This window comes from Falco punctatus (assembly GCF_963210335.1).
Source record: "Falco punctatus genome assembly, chromosome: 3".
NCBI classification, from domain to species: Eukaryota; Metazoa; Chordata; class Aves; order Falconiformes; family Falconidae; genus Falco; species Falco punctatus.
In genome coordinates, this window is record NC_137582.1 from 92,500,095 (window position 1) to 92,521,882 (window position 21,788).

A 21,788-nucleotide genomic window follows, 5' to 3' on the forward strand; every position below is an offset into this window, starting at 1 on the left:
CCCGCCTCCTGCCCTCCAGGCGGGCAGCGCGTCCCCTCTCGGGGGACGGCAGGTGGGATCAGGGATCGCACTGGTGTGGGAGACCGAAGGCACCCACCGGACCGCCCAGCCGGAGCGGAGGTCACCCACCTCGTCAGGGACCGACCGCCAACCCCGGCCGGCGGCGGCGCCGAAGCCGAGGCGCCCAACCCCCCGCTCAGCGAGGGCCGCCGGCGTTACCGCCCTGCCTGAGTGACACCGCCGGCAGCCAATCAGCGCACGGGCAACCGCGGGCCGTCCCGCCGGCCGCCTTCCCCCCCGCCGGTCGGGGAACGGGGCTGCAGCGCCGGGGCGGCCGAAGTGCCTGTTGGGTCCCCGGGCACCTCTCTGCGTGCCGGCCGCAGCGCCCAGCGCAGCTCGCTGACAGGCGCCTCCGACCCGCCCGGGTCGCGGCCTCCACGCCCCGGCGCGGCCCGGCGCTGCCAGGGCAGGGCGGCAGCCCGCCCCGCCGGGGAGGGACGGCCTCCGTAGGCAAAATGGCTCAACGGAGCGCGGGCTGGGCCCTCCGGGCGCTGCTGCTGCAGCCTCAAGCCCGGGCCGCGCCGCTCGCTCCCCGGGGACCGGCTGCCTCCTACGGGTAAAAACCACAGCCGCCTCCTTCCCCGCTCCCCAGCGCCCTGGTCCCTCCCCTCCGCCCCGGCCTTGGGGAAGGCAGTACTGGGCAGGCCGGGCGGGTGTCATCGGGGGGCCGGGGTGGACGAGGTGTTTTAGCCGAGGGGGCGCACAGTAGGTGCGGGGAGGGACTCTGAGGTGCCCACTGTCAGGCGGGGAGGTCGGGCCGGCTGGGGAGGGACGAGCTCTCGGCTGTGGTGCCAGGAGGCTGCAGGGCTCCGCGGCCCCTTCCCCCGGCGTCTGCCACCCTCCCCCGCCAGCCCGTTGCCGCCTGCCCATCAGGTGCTTCCCGAAGGTCGCTAAGAGAATACATACACCTAACGTATAATACTGCTTATTCCTGCTTATTCCGCAAATCCTATTAAGGAAAGCATAATACCATCATTTTGTTTTCCCCGCGCAGATGAGGCTAGGGCGCTGGAGCACAGGGCAGTTGCCAGGTGAAGCTGCGCTTCACAGCGGTGAGGTGGAGCGGCCTTGCACTAGTTCAGTTACAAAATAGCAGGGGGGGTGTGTTTTGTTTTAACATGTTTTCTGATTATGCCAACGAATAGAAAATACAGTCTTTAAGAAACCTTGACAGAAGTCATCGGGCTGGCAGGCTCACTGAATTGATTTCAGATTCACAGAAATTTGGTGTGGAGAAGACCAAATCTGCCTTAGGTATAGCCAGTTCCAGTACAGTTCTTCAGCACGTAAAAAAGCCCAGTTAATTTGTTTAGAAATTTTTCCAGAAAGTATTGAAAATACTCTTCATGTGAAACTCCTGGATGTCACTGGACTTTACACTGAGGAACAATCCAAGAACAGAAAAGTGTCACAAACTCAGCAAAATTCTCAAGCTCCTGATGTTAATAATTAATCCTAAAATAAATAAATAAATAAATCTGTTTTGTTAGGAGCTGGAAATGCTTTTGGCAGTTATTAATTGGAAGAAAAAAAAAATCACATTCTTATAAAATCTAATAAGAGCAAGGTGCTAATTTGCTGTGGTGAGAGCTATGATAAAACAATATGTTGAAATTAATGACAAAACAAAATATGGTGTTTCAAGAAAAAAATATATATTTATTTTAGAAATAGAAAAAAGCAAAAGTCAGATGTTCAAAAAGGGAGTAAGAAGGCCATCTGAATGCTACATTCAGAATTCAAGTTGTGAAGTATATAGCCACTTAAGGTGTGATATATGGACTTAGAGGAGGTTCAACATTACAGTCAAACTAATAATTAATTTAATCACATTTTCAAAACTATTCAGCAAAACTCACTGAAGTTATAATGACATAGTTTCTTTGAACTGGATTCTTGCCACAGATCTGCATTTGTACTCCAGTTCTCAAATTGGATCTGCACAGGTAGAAAGAGCTGATCCTGTTCTGCACAGTCACAGCTTATATTTAAGCATGTGGCATGATTGGTTATGTAGACCAAGATTTTATGTAAAATCCAAATGGCTTTGTGTTAAACAGGTTCTGTGGTTTAACTGCTGCTTATGTGCTGGGGACCTGAGTCTGCAAACTACTATTAATTTTCATTTTCCTTATGAGAAGGGTTTAAGTTTTTGGGATTTTTTTACCTTTAATTCACCATTTTAAACTCTATATGGTTGAGACTATGCTTATGTGCTTTAAGTAGTTCAGAATTTACATGTTAAAATTGAATATTTAAGAAACTGCACAGTGCTTACCATGGAATAGATTGTGGTTGCATCTAAGACTGGAAAACGGCATTGCTGTATGCGTGTGAAATTCACATTGATTGAATTCATAGGGCAAGAATATTCAGTCTAGGTAAACTGGGAAGTGCAAGGAATGAGGATTAACCATTAGGTAACCAAATGGCAAAATTTTTAGCATAGTGCTACCTTTAAATAAAATTAGGTTGTTGAAAATATGTCTTGCATTAGGGCACAAAGTTGCTTGGGAGAGCAGATGCAATGGTTTATACTGTTAAGAAGATACCTTCAATCTATGCTACTTCTGCTTTCTTGCTAGCTGTTTGTATCTAGACATGGTATTTCAAGGTACCTGTTTGCATTCACACTTACGTCTTGCTTTGTACTGAAGGTTAATGTAGGAGCTTAAGTGTTAGGGCTGAGGGTGGCCTATGCAGTTGGTTTCTGTGATACTTCTTCAGAGGGTGAGAGGTTTTGGTCACATGGTATTTTCCAATTAAGCAGTATCTCCTGCTGAGACTACACTGACAGAAATATTATTACCAGATGCTTCGCCACTCTTATCTCAGTGCAAGGTGGTTTTCATTGCAGACCGTCTGGTTCATGAGGAACAGTCACAATAGATTGTGTTTTCTTTGAGCCTCTGTGAGAGGCACAGTTCAATAATAACAAGGGGAATGCTAGCCATTTCAAAAGTTATATTGTGACAGAATGGGGCTTCTCCTCTCTAATGTATTTTTTTCAGTACATTTCTGTAGCCATGTAAAGTTGCTAATAAAACATATTCCCCTTTTTGCACAGTCAAGACATTTTTTTCCTCCCCTTTAACTTAAGTCATTTAACTACATTTGTGAAACTTAAGTACCAGAGCTACATAGTGGTCACAAATAGTGGTCACAACTGAATACTTCTCTGCTTCTGACAGATCTTTTATTTAGTCTTCTGCTCACCCATGAAAGGCAAGTGAACCATTTAAATCTCACTGTATTGTTGTTAATATCTAGAAGAAGTAATTATTCTGTATTCCTTGAATGACCATGCAGTAATGAGAATTAACTGTCTGAATGTTTTCCTATTTCTCTCTCCTTCCCCCATCCCTAGTACTTCAATAACATCTGCCAAAATTCAAGTGAATGGAGTCCACCTGCATTACCAGCGGACAGGAGAAGGAAGCCATGCAGTTCTTCTGCTTCCCGGAATGCTAGGTCTGGAGATTTTGTCTTATCTTTGTAAAGCAACCACCTCTTTCACCATCCAGTCTCAATACAGAATGCACAAAACTATTTTGTAATATGTTCAACACCTGGTTGTGGAGCACTGTTATTAAAAAAGTGCTACACATACAACAGATAAGAAACAGCAGAGTTATTACAATCAGTTAACAGTTTTTAAAGTTGTCATTTGTACCACCAGACACTTCTTACACGATGTCTTGGCTTGTGTAGTAGTCACTTGCACTTTTGGATGTAAGCGCACAGAGGGGGTGTCTGGCACAGGTGGCAAATAGCTGCACAAGGTGCAAAATAACAGAGGAGAGAGAAAAATCAGGTCAGCTATATTTGTTACACAGACTGAATTATGCATTCCTTTTTAGGAACTAGGTGCATTCCAACTGAATTAATAGACATAATGCAGCACTTGCAGTTTATTATAGTGAAAAAGGAACAGTTGAGACTTACTTTTTTGCTTAAAAATGTATTTTCATGTTTTGGTTATTAAGGGCAACATCGTTAAGGTTCTTAATGGCTTTTTGAGATGGACAACAGGTTGTGGTAGCTAAGTGGTGTCTGCCCATCGAGACCACTGCTTTTGATAATAACCCTTTAAAATTAATTCGGGCTTTTTTCCTGGGTCCTTGCAGCTCTGAAGAGCTGATCTGACTTACTAGCAGTTCATGGCAGGCTCTCAGTAGGACCATTACTGTGCTCAGAGTTGGGCTCATGCTTAACTGAATTGCTGGATCAAGATGACAGAATGTCAAGAACTGAAGAGCAGGAAGCATTTGTTCTTGGCATCAACAGTTTCAAGTCTTCATGAAGTGGTTCTTTCTTTCAAAGAGTTCTCAAAGGGAGAGTGGAAAAAAGTTAATGCTAGGGGTTCTTTAGCAATCATATGTTTTAACCTAATAATTTTTAAGAGATTTTTAAACTAGTAATCATGTTGCCAATGCTAAGTCTTGAAATAACATATTGCTTCTGTTCTGAATAATATTATTACTGTTAGGTGTACACTGCTATCATGCAGTTAGCATTATTACAAGCAGTAATAGTTAAGCTTGGTTTCTTTACCATTATTAAGTTTATGGTTTAATATTTTTGGGCAGCACTTGAGGGCGACACATTCTGACACATACTTCTTCCCTTTGTACTGATAACTGTTTGCAGTATTATTTTATACCAGTACTAAGTGTGTTGTGGCAGCAAGATAAGTGCTTTTAGGTCAACAAAATTAATTAGTCTTTAGACTCTATAAACTGCACTAAAACAAAAGGATGCTTCTCTTTCTAACTAGAAAAATACTAAGAAAACACAGCATTCAGATATGCTCTCAGCCTTGTTTAATTTTTAAGTTACAAAAAAAAATAGTAGAACAAGTATGTGCATGATAATGCAGAGGTTCATACAAAGCCTATCTAGGAATATGTGATTAATATTAATCAGGTTGCACTGGTATTTTTCAAACAACCCGATATTTTGCTTCTGACTATATATATATATATCTTTAGATATAAATTGGTGTTGCAAGACATCATGCCAGGCTGTAGTCTGCTCATCACAGCATGCTATACACAGCCTCTTTTATTATTTAAACTAGCTCATGATAAAGGAGGAAGGTTCTGAGGACATGTTTCTCCAAGTAAACAGAAAAAAAATCTTAAATACCCTTAAATAGCCTTTTTAATATAATGATGGATTTCCAATTTGATATTTGATTTACATCATTTGAATATATTAGATATGAACAGGTTTTAATCAAGTAGCATGTGATACTGTTACCACATGAACATAATGCAAATAAGAAATAAATTGCAGTCTTACCTTCATGCTAGCGCTCATAGGTAGCTTAGCACAATAGATTGGAGTACTTAATTTTTCAATCCTTTGAAGATCTGAGCCATCAATAAAAAAAACTGTTCTGCATGAGAAAAATGGCTGCATTTAGCTTATTTTGGTAAGACACATATTAGAAAAATGAAAATTTACAGTTTTATGCTTTCATGTCACCACTGTCTCCTCAGGCAACAAGTATTTGAAGCTCAGCTGTAAGCACTAATATTCTCATATAAATGTTTTATTGAGTAAGAAAAACTGTCTTACATAGTGCTTTTCACCTACAGATTTGTAACTAGTCAGTATATTCCTTCCCCTTCAGTTTCACCTGTGCTGTCCAGATAAATAATCAATGACCATGCTAGTGCTGTAAATCTATTAATGAAAAATCCCTACCCAGGTAACCCAGTTTAAGATTCTGTATTAAAGCATCTGTGTAGAGCACAGTTTTTTATGAGCTTACATACCTGCCAGAAATGGTTTACTCTGAGCACATTGCAGATATTTCTGAAGATTTTTATTGTGGTATTTCCTGTCTGAGAGTTGCAATGTTTAGTTACAATTAGAGATAAAGTGTACTTCAGTTGATGGATAATCTCTTTTTTAGAATTAAGAAACAAGTTTCCCTGGGTTTCCATTTAGAGTATGTATACTATGTCTGTATTGTGGTGGTTACTATAACTGAAAAATGATGATGTTTCAGGGAGTGGTCAAACTGATTTTGGACCACAACTTAAGTCTATGAATAAGCAACTTTTCACAATTGTTGCTTGGGATCCTCGGGGATATGGACAGTCCATTCCTCCATCTCGAGACTTTCCTCCAGATTTCTTTGAGAGGGATGCAAAAGATGCTGTGGATCTTATGCAGGTAACTCTATTCTGAGATTTTATTGTTTTTCATATACATATATTTAAAAGCTGTTTTCCTTAAATTTTGAGAAGGAGGAAAGAGTACTGTTAAGCAGGCTGTTTCCAGCAGGCAGCAAGTTATGCAAAAGAGCACAAAAGTGAAGGCTTAAAACTGAGCAGATGCACGCTGCTCTGGAAAATATTTTCTTCTTCCACCTCTTCTGCAAGATACATAGACGTTCAGCAGTGGGAATTAATTATAAAGCAATAACTTCTTATTCCAAGACCCTGCCCTAAGAAGTTTTCAGCCAAGAACCATGTAAGTTTAGGTAAAGTCTATATAAAAACCAAAGTCTATGCTAAATGGTTTAACTGAAGGGATTACAACAGTGAAAGGCTCTTCGAAAATATTCTAGCTAATAGAACCTTGGCATTTTGCCTTGAGCAAAATGCCATTTCAAGAAACATTTCATTCTAAAAATTAACTTGACTCTTCCCATTTTACAGCATATTACTGAAATAAATTTTGTGGGAAATCAAAGGGTTCCTGTGATCATAATAGAACTTAATAACAAATAGAGTTATTGTGACTATAAAGCATATGATCTAAAGCTGTTATTACTTCTCCATCTTGCAGAATTTCAAATCTGTGTTTTTGTGTTCCTCTTTTATTCTGTCCTTATGCTAACACTATTTTCTGGTTTAGTTTTAACTAATATTTTGGCTTTGTTACGTTAAGCTATACAGTCTCTTTGGCCGTGTTAAGAAAGTTGGCAGAGCATTAAAATTCCAAAAATATGAGACAACATTCAGGCAGTCAATCCAACTATATTTCTCTAATAAGCAGTAACCTTGCAGAAACCCATCTGAAACTAGAAATGCAGCCTTCCTGGAGTATTCTGCGTAGCAAAACAAGTCTGACAACAGAATCAGGGTTAAGACACAGTTTTGCCCTCTAACCATAAAAGCAACCTCAGCACATAAATCACCATTTTTTTCTGCTACACTAACAAAAAAAACCCCAAACAACAAAAACCCAAAGATGCTGCCATGGATAGGTGACAAACTTTCAGCCTAAATGGTTGTAACCCCCTTTCCTGCCTCTGTTCAAATACTAATAAACATAAAATAGAAAACAGAGCTGTCCCCAAAGATAACCTAACCATATAGCTTCCAGTCAAACAGGACAGCAGCCTGTCTAATCTCTAAAGCTGCCAAAACAAATAAGAGATAGCATCCTAGCTTTTTGAAGAAGTTTATTGATACAAGCATATACTAATAATTTATTAAAATCTTCCCAAGCCTGGGTAACTTGCTTCTATTTTAGCATAACATAAACGATAGCACAAATCCCAAGGAATCATCCCAACTACAATTTCCAGAATAAAACAAAGTCATAACTCCTGCAGAAGGCTTTATAAGGATGTGTGGTTTACATACATCATCTGGCCTACACTTGACCAAAAAACCCATCCATACAGGTGAGCCTTCAGAAGCGCTTTTTCAGATTCTGGTCTCTGCTGGAGCTGTGAGTGCTGCAGGGTTTCTGTGAAATATCAAAAGCTAAAATTCTGCAGAGTGTTTAGCACCTTGATGCAGTTGACACTGCCCTGTATCACTGTATATGTTCTGTGAAGGAGTTTGCTTGAAATAAAAGGAGTATAATGCAAATAAATCCACTTTGCTGCACTCCATCCCAATGTCTAATGCTAACAAAGTCCATTAGCATTAGAAAAATAATTGTGAAAATAATTAGAGTTGATATTTAAGAGGTTCTTACTCTTCAGAGCTACAGTCTCAGCGAAAGTATGAGCTTGGGCTTCTCCAAGTTTTTGTAGATCAGCTGCAACCCTTGTGATGTACTCCCTGTGATCCAGTGAAAACATGCAGTGCAGAGTGCTGTTGTATTGCAACTCACTGTTTTAAGTTACTTCTGTCACAGCATGTGTAATCATTTGATTGCATTTCACATAGGCCTGGATAGAGGAGGTGATTTTGAAAGAGATTTTGTTCACTTACAGGATAGAGCCAGCACAAAATCACCCACAGGGTTGAGCTGTGCAACCAGCTCTCAGGTTATTGCCAATGTTTGATAATAAAGGCCTGTACTGTAAGTGACTGAAGATTAAAGCAAGCAGACATGCATACCATATCCAACACATCTGTTACATCACATTGTTTTTTGGAAGGCTGCAAAGGATAAATTAAATTCCTCCTGCTGGAAAGGCATCCTGAGAAAATCCAAAGAATGCATCAAGATAATGGCTAGTAAACAAGAGAAATACTGGAGGCAAGCCGATCTCGGTTGAAGCACTGGCAAATGACCTGACATGAAGAACAAAAATCTTAATCTGCTATTCCACCTATTAGCCAATTTTGAGATCCGTAATTTGCTATTGGTGGTAGGGGAACAGCAGCAGCCAAAGCAAAAACTGGAGCTTTACAAGTACTGCTGCCAACTCCTGAATCTTGCCAAGACATCAGTAACCCTTCAGCAGCACGAAACTACTTTTCAGGCAGGCTAGGGCCAACTTGTGACAAGCTGCAAAGATTCAAGGTTCTCTTCTCTTGCTGACAGATCTTACTTTACATGTTCTTTTCTTTTGCCTACCTTATTTCTCTTCTGTTTAGTAATTATAGCTTAACAGAGTGAAATCTAGTATTGAGCAACACTACAGTGAACCTAATTCCAAGGAAGAAGCCAAAACCAGAAAAGCCTTATAGTGATAAAAGCTAATAGGTATCAAGTTGACTGATAAAGTTATGCCTTACTTGAGCATGGAGTTTACAAGCAGTTTAGAAACTGTTTTTTCTCTGTAGTTGTTTCTCTCATTGCCTGCATTTTTGCTTTCTTCTGTCCAAAGAAAGCAGGCCTGGACTTCCAACAACAAAATGTCAAGGAACAGAGCAACTCATTCAACGAACTTGATCTTTCTCCTTCAAAAGTACAATATCTTCCTTAATCGCATCTAAAAGACTGTAATTTCTAAAAAACAAGCAAAAAACCAACCAAACAAAAAAAATCACAAACAAAAAAAAAAACCAACAATCAATCCCCCCAAAACCCCTTTGAAACCTTTATGTTTGTTTCCAAAAGAGTTCACAGACTGAGGCTTCTGTATGCAAAACCGCAAGTACTGCTTAACTATTTTCCCTGTACAACCTTCAGATGCATTTTCTCCTGAGTGCCTTTACCTTTACCTTCCCCACCCCACCATTTGCCTACTGACTATCACACATGCAATCCTGTTGCTGCCAGTACCCACTACCACAGGTTGTGCTATATGAGGAAACATGAGTTTCAAATTCTAGTGGAAAGCATTGTACAAGTCAGAATGAATTAAGGTCTTGGCTGTCATATTTTTTGCCCTGAGCCTTCCTTTTCAAGAAGGAGAAATTTCGTTATTAGTGTTTTGAATTGCAATTGACTGTGAAGCAATATTTAAAATGTATACTTAAAAGCTTCAGAAAATGTAAATTAGGCACTAAAATTTGATAAAATCCTGTAGCAAATACTGTAAGCATGTTTTTGTTGTTGTTACAGAGCTGTTGTTTGTTTGGTTTGAGGTTTTTTAGTTCAGCTACCATCAGTAAATTACATCACTGGGTTCCATTTTTAAAGTCCTAAACTTTCCTTTTTCTGAAGTTCATTTTGGTCTTGGATTGTCTGCCATCCCACACTGTGGTAGTCTTTGCCAACTTTATACCAAGAGAATCCACAGATTCTTGATACATTCGGCTCTCTGATAAGGTCTTAACTCCTCATTGTAAATAAACATTTCTTAATTTCAAGAGGGTTTTTTTTTTAAATGCAGAAAGAATCTAATATTGCTACTGCCTGTTCCATTAAGTAGTTGTAGAAAATTGGAAGGGCTGGTATAATTTCTTGTTTTCTAACTTTCTGACCTTTTCTTAAATATTTTTATATATAGCAGGAAAATTACATTTTCTAATTATGAAAGCTAACAGTAGTTCAACTATGTAGTGTTGTATCTAAATCTGTACAGTTAGTTTTCAAGAAGTATTTGATATTTATTTGTAAAACCAGCTGACGATTTGCATATAACTTTCTTGTACAAATCAAGGCACTGAAGTTTAAGAAGTTCTCTTTGCTGGGCTGGAGTGATGGTGGAATTACAGCACTCATTGCAGCTGCCAAGTATCCAACTCTTATCCATAAGCTGGTTGTCTGGGGAGCAAATGCCAGTGTTACTCAAGAGGATGTGAGAATTTATAATGGTATGTACAAACGGAATATTGTACCCTAAATTAATTATTTTCATTTCTTCTTGACCTAAGGATCTTAGTCATGTAGCAGCTAAGTGGAGACAGAGTTGAGGACACAAACTTAAGGAGCAGGACATAAAATTCACTAAGTTGTAAGTATAGGGGTAGAGTAATCATAGTGAGAAACTCCATAAGTTACCCTAGGGGTAATATAATAGATCTTTTAACAAGTCCCTACCACACTGCTGAAAAACATGTTATAACAGCTTATCAGTAGTTTTCAGAAATTCAAGGTTGTTTTTCTGTAACAAATTCCTAAAAATAAATTCCAAATAATACTGTTGACCCCAGGCTCAATTTCTTTTCTCACATCTTGCACAGCCTTTTAAACAAAGTCCAGAGAAAATCACTGGGGTAGCACACAACATCTTTTGTCTCCAGGGACTATATAATATATAGACAGTAAGAAAACAAGCTCATAAGTTACCGTTTGAGTTCAGAAAGAAAATGAATCATTCAAGTAAGTGTCCCAGGATGCCTTGCTAATTTGCATTCCTTTAAACTTAATTATTGTGATTAGAAAACCCTTGCAAAGTAAAGAAACATGGGATTTCTGATCCTTATTCTACTCATATGAAATAGAATCTGATCACTTGTTACTGTAAAGGAAAATAGCAAAAATTGCTAGTGAACTCAGAAAGGGACCATGCTTCTTTTTCAAGTTAGAAATTGGAAGTTAACCATGCAGCCATCAACAACTGTAAATCAGTGTAGTTTCATTTTAATGATTGGAATTTGATTTATACCACCTGTGAAATCTGACTGTCTGGCTTCAGCTAAAGTACAAATGTATGTATTGCACATGTGTACTTACCTCACCTATACTAAAGCACTTTCATTGGTGGCAAAGTAGTATATTTTTTAGTTCAGTGAGCAAAATGCTTTTTAGCTCTGTGAAAGTGCTGCTTTATTTCTTTACATGCATTTATATTTACAAAGTTTCTATTACATAATTACGAAATGCATGTCATTTAGTATCAGCCAACAGGCTAAAATGTAAAAAAAAAAATATTTAAAGACTTACTTAACACAGAGCAACCACAGCAGTTCTGACCTTTGACCCCTTCGTGGACTTCTGCTTTCAGCATCTCTTTCTGGGTGATGGGGCTCAGAGGATTGCAGTGCAAACCTCCCACAGCTGGCCCATCATGCATCTCAGCTGCTGTGGAAGCTTTGGGAGGAGAGAAATGTGTTTATTTGGTAACTGTGTCCTTTCAGTATTGGCTCTCCTCCTTTTTAAATTAAGGCCAGCTACAAGAATAAACCAGTAAATTCTATAAGGGAAACACCTTTTCAGTAACAGTTAGCCTGGGGTGAGCAAACTCATTTCCAATCAGATGCTGTTATAAAACACTTTCAATCACTGCTACCTTGCTTATTTGTCTGAACAGATTCAATTTGTTCATTAACACCTCACTCCTTTCTTCCCTTAACTCCCATTTTAAACCAATTAAAAGCTTTGCTAGTGCCATGTATTGCTGTGTGATGATTCAGTACTTTTCAGGTCTCTTTCAGGTACTCTGCTATGCCAACATTGTTTTGGGCTTTGTCAATACAAAGCTCTACAGCTGAAATACAGTTTAGTGAAAGTCACCCTTGTGGATATCTGATTTGTGAGCAGTACTGAGAATTTTAGAAGGGGAAAAAAAAAGGTAAATCTGATAAATAAATAGCTAGAATGTCAGATTATTTGTACAGCTTTAGCTAGCCTGCCATGAGTCACAGGATTCTACTATGTAGAGTTGCTTGTTTTTCTGTAAGACTATGGCAAATGTACCATGATGTCAGCCTGCTGGAATGCCTTAGTAAGAGCTTCCTTCCTCAGAATACTGGTAGGAGCCACGGAAGAACTTCCATCCATGAGCCAAAGCAAAAGGCTGAAGGACATGAAAAAGAATTTCCAGCTCTGGCACACTGTTATAAAACTGTCCCCTTTTCATACACAAGGTGCCTCCTTGAGCTCTCTCCTTCTGCAAGCCCTCCAAACAGGAACATCATAAGTTTTAGGACTGAGTCCTTTGATTACTTTTTTTCCATGTGACCTTAACAACAAAATGGTCTTCTGCAACTCAGGAAAACCCCAGCAGAGATCGTAAAACTACTTTTTTTTTATAACCTTTCCATACTATGAATTATTTAACACCATTTCAGTATGGTTTCAAGTTTGAAATACAAGTCTGTGGTCTGGTTTGAAAACTTACTCAATTAGATTGACAGTACTGGGTTATATCTTGTTGCCAGAAAGGACAACATATTTCAATGTTATTTTTTGTAGGCATCCGAGATGTTTCAAAATGGAGTGACAAGGTCAAGAAACCACTGGAAGAGATGTATGGACATAGCTACTTCGCAAAAACCTGTGAGGCTTGGGTAGATGGAATATCTCGCTTTGCTGAAAAATCAGATGGTAAGGCTTTTACAATGTTAAACTGAAGAAATCATAGTAGCAGACAGTTCTGGATAAAAATCTAATAGTATTCCTAGCAGCCAGTAAAGGAAGGACTCTGCGTATGGCATTAAAAGCTCAATCTGACTCACAATCATGAATAAAGCAATTACTTGATAGATGGTTCACAGAATCAGCAAGGTACAGGAGGAACACACGTTTATGGGAAGCATTAGCTGATGAGTCTCCTCTTGTTCCACCACAAAACTACATTATTAAATCATTGCTTTTGTGCAGACTGAACAGGAGGGATTCTGCTCAAGCTTTTTTCTCCTCTGTCAGTGTGGAAGGATTACCTTTTGGTGACATCATTAAGATATCCCAAGAGCGAGGCCTGTTCATTCCAGGCTCTGCAAACAGGAGCTGAAGCACTATTTCAAAGCTAGTAGTATATGAGTTAGAAAAGAAGGAAGTTCAGATTTTGAGAACTCAGAATTAACAAAACACATTTAAAGACCACTATTGTTGCAGCTTAGGTGTTTAAAAATCTAAAAAGAATAGTTAAGCAAGACAATATAAAGCATTTATCTCTGAAGATTTCTGCAATTGCAGACATTTGCAGCCAAGACTACCATGAATAATAACTTGCAGTTCTGTTTTTATTCACAGGAAAATTGCTTTTAATTTGCCAAAAGCAGAAATACATAATACATAAAACAAAGAGTCTGTAATTCTCACACATATTTTCCTGTAGCTCTCATATTGAAAGACAGGTAACATACATTAACGAGCAGCAGGTGCTACAGGGAAAGCATTCCATCATTTTGTATTTTTTTCGTAAAGCTTTGCAAGGTATCAGCAACATGGTGCTAGTGATTGGATAAATTGTGATCTGATTTTATTTTACCCTTTCTTGAATACATCTCCTTAAAACTAGTTTATTCCTAAGTCCAAAGCCCAGGCTGGTAAAACTCTGGCTGTGACATCCTTTTACTGCCTGCACATGCCTCAGACGCTATGAGATGGAGTGACTGTAAATAAGAAGCCACCTGGAGACATGTAACAAGGAGCTGAATTACCTAGATGCTGTAACTAGGTCAGATATTGGGAGAAACCTAATGTTTGCTAAAAAAGATTAACAACCATCAGACTGCAGGTTTTTCCAGGTGTAGCTTGGGGCTGGTGATTTAGACTATAAGCAGGCCTCCTTGGAATTAAAGTTAAGACCCAATGCACAGAGGGTGCAGATATGTCAAATACAAGAAAAGGGTTTAATAAAACACATCCAAGATAAGATGGCAAAGCCTTTGTTGGTCAAAATCTCAACTCAAGCTCTTTTTAATAAATAGACTATTTGCCCTAAATGTGACAGCTTTTAGTGTGAAATGCCATAGGAAACGAAATTTTAGAGGGTACCAACACTTAATGAAACTAAGTTGCATAAAGCTGCAAAATTCAAGATTCTTCTTGCTGTTCTGTGGTTTTGGAGTAAATATAATCCAGTGGTTATAGTACAAAACAGTTTTAGGACTGGAAACTAGGAAATAATAGTTTGATTGCCAACTGCATCCTTAGGTGAATAATTTAAATTGTTTAAATTGTTGTTTGTTCTGAAAAACAGTCAACATTTGTGCAGGTGTTTGAGGACTATGGGTGAAGTGTACTAAATGAAAATGTTTAACCAGTAGAACCGCAAGCTAAGACTATATAACCAAACAATTGGAAAAACCTCCGTGAAACATGACTTTAGAGCTAAGGAAAACGTGCATATGTGAGCATTAACTGTATGGCTGTTGGTAGCTGCAAGGAGACAACTACAAGCAGGACAAAGTTAGCTCAAAGATAAATGGAACATAATACTCACCAAGTATGTTTTGCCCAAAGATTCTCTTGCACAAGCATGGGAAGTTAGGCAAAGAGTTTGGAAACTGGGTTACTAAGGGATGAGGAAAAAAGAAAGGGAGGGAATTGGGAACAGAATAGTCTTTAAGGAAAAGCATTACAATTACTTCTAGTGAGATTAAAGACTAGTAAGCATAAAATTATTCTCAAGGTTCTATAAGATGAATGGGGAAAATAACCTCTGAATAGTTTTAGTACTATTTGTATTAAATGGTTATTCATTGCAGACAGCAAAGGGTCTGGAAGGTGGAACGCAGGCATGAGTATAAACTAAGTTAACTTGTTGATAAAAGCAGCCAATCTCATAACCTGACAAGTGATGTAACAAAATGTAGCATTAACGTAGGAAGGCCATAACACTTCAAAGGCTGAAAATAACAAAGCCAGGAAAGAGATGCATGTATTTGCTTTGAACAGTCAGAGAGCATGGAGGAAATGTGGGACAGAAGTACTTCATTCCCTCCATCCATTTGTGCTAGTATCCATTAATGAAGCAGATTTCAGTGAAGTAACGTTTTGGAGAAAGAAATGTTAATTATAGTCCTGAAGACTAACTGTGTGCTATTCACAAGGAGAGGTAATAACTAGAACCCAGTGGAGTTCACAGTCCTTTACAGAAGTAGTTTCAGTCTTTCATGTTATTTTAAAACAAAGCGTGACCTTCATTTATTTTCTCCCTAGGTAATATCTGCCAAGAGTTGCTGCCAGATATTAAATGTCCCACATTTATAATTCACGGTGAGAAAGACCCTTTGGTTCCACAAGCTCATGCAGAATACATTCATAAGCACATCAAAGACTCTCGGTAAGTTACACGATGGAGTATTTTTAAACCATTGTTGAAGAAATGAAGCAGTTCAAACCCACAGTGTAAAAAAAAAATAATTTTGGACAAGTTGTCTCTGCCACAAACAGAGCTATTTTAAACTACGCTAGCAAGTTACAATGCAAACAGCATAGCTGAACCTTTCTTGCAATATAAGCAGTACAATATCTTAATAAGCCCTTTCCTAGTCTTCCAAGAGAAACCAAATAAAATTCTTTTCCTCTTTCCACTTCACACTCAGAACAAATCCCTAATATTTATAGAAACAAGCAAATTTCTTCTCTGTTTCTGTTATGGCCAGTGCAATCCTTTTGCTGCAAGAAACCTCATTTCTGTCCCATTCAGTAGAGCAGTGAACTTGGATGCCATGAGTGAAGAGAGATTCCCAGTTATTAGAGAGAAGCACAAGATACTGATGTGAATAACCTCTTCAAAGATTTTGTTTTTCCCACTGTCCCATGATTTTTCAGTGTTTTTAAAAGCAGAATGAGGAAAAAAAATATACAACTACACTCAGAGATAGTACTTTATAAAAACATCAGGGCACCATCTGCTTGATTTGAGAATTCCAGAAATGCTTCCTATAAAATGCTGGGATTTCACCAGCAGAATTTTCTTCATAGATTTGCACATAAGTTCAAGAGCTCCATTACTAGTTAATAATAGACTGTGTTGATTAACTCTGAAGAAAAGAATTAGGAGAACAAGACCTTTTTTCTTTTTTTTTTGAATACAGAATGTGGGGAACTATTTCATTGGTGTAGTCTCTGAAGAGTTGAGTGATATATTTATCTCAAAGTGAACCCCACAGTTCATAGAAATGCATTATGCCAGAGGAAAGATGAGAAAAACAGACCTTCCTAACAATCACATGCAACTGTTTTATTTCATGTCTGCTACTTAGTTACTCCCACATGCCCTGCTTCGAATACCTATCATCCTGTTGGGGTTCACTGAGCTCTGAAACATTCCAGATACTGAGGCAGATCCTTCCAAAAAACTAAAACAAGGATCTGGTAACTTCTCTTTGGAAGACAAGCTGAAAAAGAAACACTGTTAGAAGTTGCTATCTAATAAAATGTAAAATGGTTCTTCTCATGTCTTCATGCTGAGGTACTCCCCTATATGTGTATTTACCAGAAAAGAAATTATTAATTTCTGAGAACACCATTAGTCTAGTTAGGTACATGGTCCCCTTCTTCCCTTGTTGCACTGGAGATGGCATGTTCCATTGTGAAGCAGAAAGAAAACCTTAAATTTAGCATGTTTTCATTAATACATGCTTCTACCAACAGCTTTTCTTACCTTGATTTTTATCTAGCAATGCAATAGAATAAGCTTATGCTGATTGTAGTGCAGATACATTGCTTATTTCTCTCCTGGTAGAGTGTGCCATCACTGCATATTTGCATGGTTAAGCAGCATTACAGTGGCTTAACAGCAGTAGCCAATAGTAGCATACATAGTGCTATAGGTTTGCACATCTGTGCACTGCTTGGTCTTTGAAGAAAGACAATGAAATTCAGACAGAAGTGCTAGAAGAGCTGGATATGCTCACACACTATTGCTTTTTACCATCAAGGCAAAATAGCACTTGTCACTACCAAAAGTAAGATCCCCTTATTGTAGCGGGGCTTAGATAACATGAAGGCAACATTACAAAGTATCAGCCAAGATGGCTTTAGCTCTGTTGAATTTGCTTAGTATGTGGTAGTGTAAAATAAAGAGACCTTCCCACCCCAATAAGAAGCCACGTTAGAAGTACACACCTGATCTATAAAGTTTTTCCCAGATAGAAAATGATAGCAAATAACATTTAGCCTTGCACGCTCATTTCAGTATTACAAAGTTTTAACCTCTTCACAGATACTACTTTTCTAAGCCTTTTTTTATAGCTGAGGGAGTCTCAACTTCCCTTTTCACTTTGATGGATGAATGGTATTAGTTTTGGATTGTCTTTTGCAGAAAGATTAGATAAAAGTCAAATGGTAAGTTTGGATGTTGGCAAATCTACATTTCTGTGGCAATCTCTTAAATGTGTTGCCTGCCTGGCACAACCACTGTTCTCAGAGAGGGAAAATAGCTCAGGTACTTCGTATACCTTTGGAAGATGCATCCCCACTCACATAAGTTTTGGAATCTTACCTTCTCTGCAGACCACCAGAAAAATTCCCAGAAACTAGATCTAGGACAAATTTGTTTTAAGCTTATTTTATCCTCCCCAAAGCAGGGGAAAGCTGTATGCTTCTTGCTTCAACCGTTGCTGTGGTTCACATTTTGAACCATGTACATAGGGGCAGTACTTTAAAGAAAAGTTACATCAGTTCTGTACATAGGTAAACAAGAGCAAGGAAAAGACAACAAATATTTTAGTTATCTATGCTCACAGAATAAAATATATATTCAGTATTTGATTTTCTCTTTTAAGGTTGCTTCTGATGCCAGAAGGAAAGCATAACTTACACCTGCGTTTTGCAGAGGACTTCAACAGACAAGTGGAAGATTTCCTGTGTTGACTTAAATAGTAAAACAAGTTAGAGTTGTATGTTGTTTGTCCTTGCCTTGTTTAGGATTTAGCTGGCTTTCCATTTTCATTCAAGTTACAGGTAGGTTTGAGTCCTGTAAGAAAAAACAGGAAAGATATTTGCATGGGAACCATATATTTTGAGAATATGTAAGCCCTCAGTGGATCGGGAGTGTGCTGCAAGATTTCTGATGTCATTAAAATTCTTGCCACACAGGACAAATAGATGTTTTGTCCAATAGAGGTGTTAAGAAAGACAGGAAACATGATCTAGAATTCATGCCTTTATGTGCTTTTAACATTAGAGGACAAAAACATTGTAATAACTGGGTTTCAGAACTGTTACATTGAAAAATCTGTCAAAGTTACAAGTGCAGAGAGGGTAATTGGGTACATAGTTTCTAGAGAACATGCTTTACCACCACTATCAGAAGTCATTCCGTACACATGCCTGCTTTACAGAAGTTCCTTTGACACCAGGGATTTACGCCTCATCCTCCTCCCCTTCCTCTTCATATTCCCCCTGCTCATCTGCAGTGGCATCCTGGTATTGCTGGTATTCGGAGACGAGGTCATTCATGTTGCTCTCTGCCTCCGTAAACTCCATTTCATCCATGCCCTCGCCGGTGTACCAGTGCAAGAAAGCCTTGCGCCGGAACATGGCCGTGAACTGCTCCGAGATCCTCTTGAAGAGCTCCTGAATAGCCGTGCTGTTGCCAATGAAGGTGGCAGACATCTTGAGGCCACGTGGGGGGATGTCGCAGACCGCCGTCTTCACGTTGTTGGGGATCCACTCCACAAAGTAGCTGCTGTTCTTGTTCTGCACATTGAGCATCTGCTCGTCCACCTCCTTCATGGACATGCGGCCACGGAAGATGGCGGCCACCGTCAGGTAGCGGCCGTGGCGGGGGTCGCAGGCGGCCATCATGTTCTTGGAGTCGAACATCTGCTGCGTCAGCTCGGGCACCGTCAGGGCTCGGTACTGCTGGCTGCCGCGGCTGGTCAGGGGGGCAAAGCCCGGCATGAAGAAGTGCAGCCGGGGGAAAGGCACCATGTTGACCGCCAGCTTGCGCAGGTCGGCATTCAGCTGGCCGGGGAAGCGAAGGCAGGTGGTCACACCGCTCATGGTGGCCGACACCAGGTGGTTGAGGTCCCCGTACGTGGGAGTGGTCAGCTTCAGGGTGCGGAAGCAAATGTCATACAGGGCCTCGTTGTCAATGCAGTAGGTCTCATCCGTGTTCTCCACCAGCTGGTGCACAGAGAGGGTGGCATTGTAGGGCTCCACCACCGTGTCCGACACCTTGGGGGAAGGCATGACGCTGAAGGTGTTCATGATGCGGTCGGGGTACTCCTCCCGGATCTTGCTGATGAGGAGGGTGCCCATCCCAGAGCCCGTGCCACCACCCAGCGAGTGGGTCAGCTGGAAGCCCTGCAGGCAGTCGCAGCTCTCCGACTCCTTCCTCACCACATCCAGGACAGAGTCCACCAGCTCAGCACCTTCCGTGTAGTGCCCCTTGGCCCAGTTGTTGCCAGCCCCACTCTGACCTACGGGGCAGACCAAGAGCAAGGTGCCACATTAGTGCCCCACCAAGGGACACAGGTGATGCCACCTCCCCCACCCCACGGGCTTCACCCCTCACCTCCACCCCCACTCCGCTACTGGGATTCATGTCCCCCAGGGTCACTCGCATGCTCGCACCAGGTCTCTCCTGTGCGGAGCTCCGGCTTTGGGACTCCTCCATCCCACACTCACCAAAGACAAAGTTGTCGGGACGGAAGATCTGTCCAAAGGGGCCGGAGCGCACAGAGTCCATCGTGCCAGGCTCCAGGTCCACCAGGATGGCACGTGGGACATACTTGTTACCTGGGGGGGAAACCAGTGCCAGTGTTACAGCCCCGCAGGCAGCAGCCAGTGCCACAGGAGCCCCAGTGTGCTCCCTTCAGCCTCCCCACATCTCACTGGAAAGACATGTCTCAATCAAGACTACCATGTTATCAGAGCCATTCTGAGAACAAAGCTCTCTTAGAGGAGTTACTGGCAGATGACAGCTCTTCTTCAGGGATATTTCCAGCCTCAATGAGCTGGCACGCCTGCCCCATTTATTTAAGGGCATCTGAGGAAGCAGGCACACTTACCAGCAGCTTCGTTGTAGTAGACATTGATCCTCTCCAGCTGCAGGTCACTGTCCCCGTGGTAGCTGCCAGTGGGATCAATGCCATGCTCATCACTGATGACCTCCCAGAACTAGAAGAAATTTTGAGAAAACAGCAATTACTAATTACAGCTGGCCAGTGCCAATCACACACAGCAGCGCAGCCTGTGCATGCCATCACCCCGACCACTCCCTTGCACAGCAGAGCAGCTGCCCAGAGGAAGGTGAGTCAGTGCAGAAGGGCCTCGCTGGCCGCAGCAGCTGAATTGCTGAGGTCAGAGAGCAGCTGGAGCACCAAAGCACAAGTTCATGCCTTTACATTTTGCATCCAAAAGGTGACAGCCCCCGGGTAGCTCTGCTTGGTCTTCTCCCATTGTCTAGGAGCAGCTTAAGACCCTCCAGCCACTGCAAGATGGCAACACGCTCGGGGGAGGGGGCTCTCCGTGGCACCGAGCGCCGCTCGCTCCCTCCCCCAGGAGCCGGCGAGGGGCTGCGGAGGGGCGAGGCAGCGGGGGTCTGCACGGGGGGGGGCTGGGCAGCGGGGAACCAGAGCCCGGGCGCACCCCAGCCACCGCCCAGGTCCGCGACGGCTCCGACCGCCGGAGACGGGGGGCACGGGAGTGGCATCCGCGGCGCCTTAGCGAGCCCCGGGCCGCTTTTCACCGCCGGTCGGGGCTGCGCCCCCAGGGCGGGATGCCCGCAGCCCCCACATCGGGAAGCGGCCCCTCCCTCCCCGCACCGGCCCGTACCTTGGCGCCGATCTGGTTGCCGCACTGCCCGGCCTGGATGTGCACGATCTCACGCATGGTGACGGTGTCCGCCGCTGCTCCCGACGCTGCTGCCGCCTTCCCCGCCCGCTCCCGCACTCGCCGCTGCGGCGGCCGCGCCCCACGCCGCCCCTTAAATCGGGCGCCGCGCCCCGCCCCGCCGGTGACGTCATGCGGGAACGGCGCGGGGCCAATGGGCGCGCAGGGGCGGGGCGTGGCTGCAGCATTGTCTCCCGCAGCGGGGGCGGCCCGGCGCGGAGCTCCGTGGCCGTGCCCGTGTCTGTGCCCGTGCCTGGGCGGGCCGCCCCGCAGGCAGAGCGCGGCTGGCTGGAGGCGCCTTCGGCCGGTGGGAGAAAGGCCGGAATCGGACGAGGCGTGGCTGAAAGCGCGGGGAAAAAAGCCCAAAACTCCGACCCCCGAGCTGCTCCCTGCGCACCTGTCGGAGCTCGAACGCCGCCTTCCCCCGCCTCTCTGCCCCGCAGCAGCAGAGCGTGTGTGTGCTGCTGTGCTCTGTTAGCACCCCCGAGCCTGTATTTCTAGCTCAGGCCTGCTTAACGGTGCTTTGATCCGTCGTAACGACAAGAATCGATCACCTTCCCATAGCTCGGGCACCCAAGACAGGCAGGGACGGAGCGGTGCCGGTGGAGCCCGCAGCCGCTGCCCTGTGTGCCATGGTACTGCCAGGCCTCGCTGCGTGGGGCTCTGATGCCACGGAC

General features: G+C 42.4%; 2 protein-coding genes across 3 annotated transcripts; one reads left to right on the top strand and one right to left on the bottom strand.

Moving 5' to 3' along the window:
* Window positions 1-259: 259 nt before the first annotated feature.
* BPHL (biphenyl hydrolase like) lies at window positions 260-18,173 on the top strand. The gene is made up of 7 exons (XM_080379927.1): window positions 260-616; window positions 3,428-3,531; window positions 6,080-6,246; window positions 10,313-10,466; window positions 12,790-12,921; window positions 15,484-15,607; window positions 18,057-18,173. The coding sequence occupies exons 1-7, from the start codon at window positions 516-518 to the stop codon at window positions 18,142-18,144; spliced, it is 870 nt and encodes a 289-aa protein (XP_080236053.1). The 5' UTR covers window positions 260-515; the 3' UTR covers window positions 18,145-18,173.
* On the bottom strand, window positions 18,128-21,199 carry LOC308060792 (tubulin beta-1 chain). 2 transcript variants are annotated; one of them, XM_080379921.1, is made up of 5 exons: window positions 21,055-21,199; window positions 20,289-20,397; window positions 19,906-20,016; window positions 18,604-19,697; window positions 18,128-18,247 (listed from the first exon to the last, which is right to left on the bottom strand). In XM_080379921.1, exons 1-4 carry the CDS (start codon window positions 21,109-21,111, stop codon window positions 18,637-18,639), a joined length of 1,338 nt encoding a protein of 445 aa, XP_080236047.1. In that variant the 5' UTR covers window positions 21,112-21,199; the 3' UTR covers window positions 18,128-18,247; window positions 18,604-18,636. The 2 variants fall into 2 exon arrangements, with proteins under 2 accessions (XP_080236047.1, XP_080236046.1); XM_080379920.1 differs by lacking the exon at window positions 18,128-18,247 and having other exon boundaries at window positions 18,424-19,697.
* Between the last annotated feature and the right edge of the window lie 589 nt (window positions 21,200-21,788).

What these genes read in the sequence shown, in the direction of transcription:
- BPHL (XM_080379927.1), top strand. Translation starts at nt 516, where the DNA reads ATGGCTCAACGGAGCGCGGGCTGGGCCCTCCGGGCGCTGCTGCTGCAG. An exon ending in ATGCTGTGGATCTTATGCAG is followed by an intron (nt 6,247 to 10,312) that starts GTAACTCTATTC and finishes GTACAAATCAAG; the next exon opens with GCACTGAAGTTTAAGAAGTT. An exon ending in AAGCACATCAAAGACTCTCG is followed by an intron (nt 15,608 to 18,056) that starts GTAAGTTACACG and finishes TTCTCTTTTAAG; the next exon opens with GTTGCTTCTGATGCCAGAAG.
- LOC308060792 (XM_080379921.1), bottom strand. Translation starts at nt 21,111, where the DNA reads ATGCGTGAGATCGTGCACATCCAGGCCGGGCAGTGCGGCAACCAGATC. An exon ending in GCAACCAGATCGGCGCCAAG is followed by an intron (nt 20,398 to 21,054) that starts GTACGGGCCGGT and finishes AATTTCTTCTAG; the next exon opens with TTCTGGGAGGTCATCAGTGA. An exon ending in CTACTACAACGAAGCTGCTG is followed by an intron (nt 20,017 to 20,288) that starts GTAAGTGTGCCT and finishes TTTCCCCCCCAG; the next exon opens with GTAACAAGTATGTCCCACGT.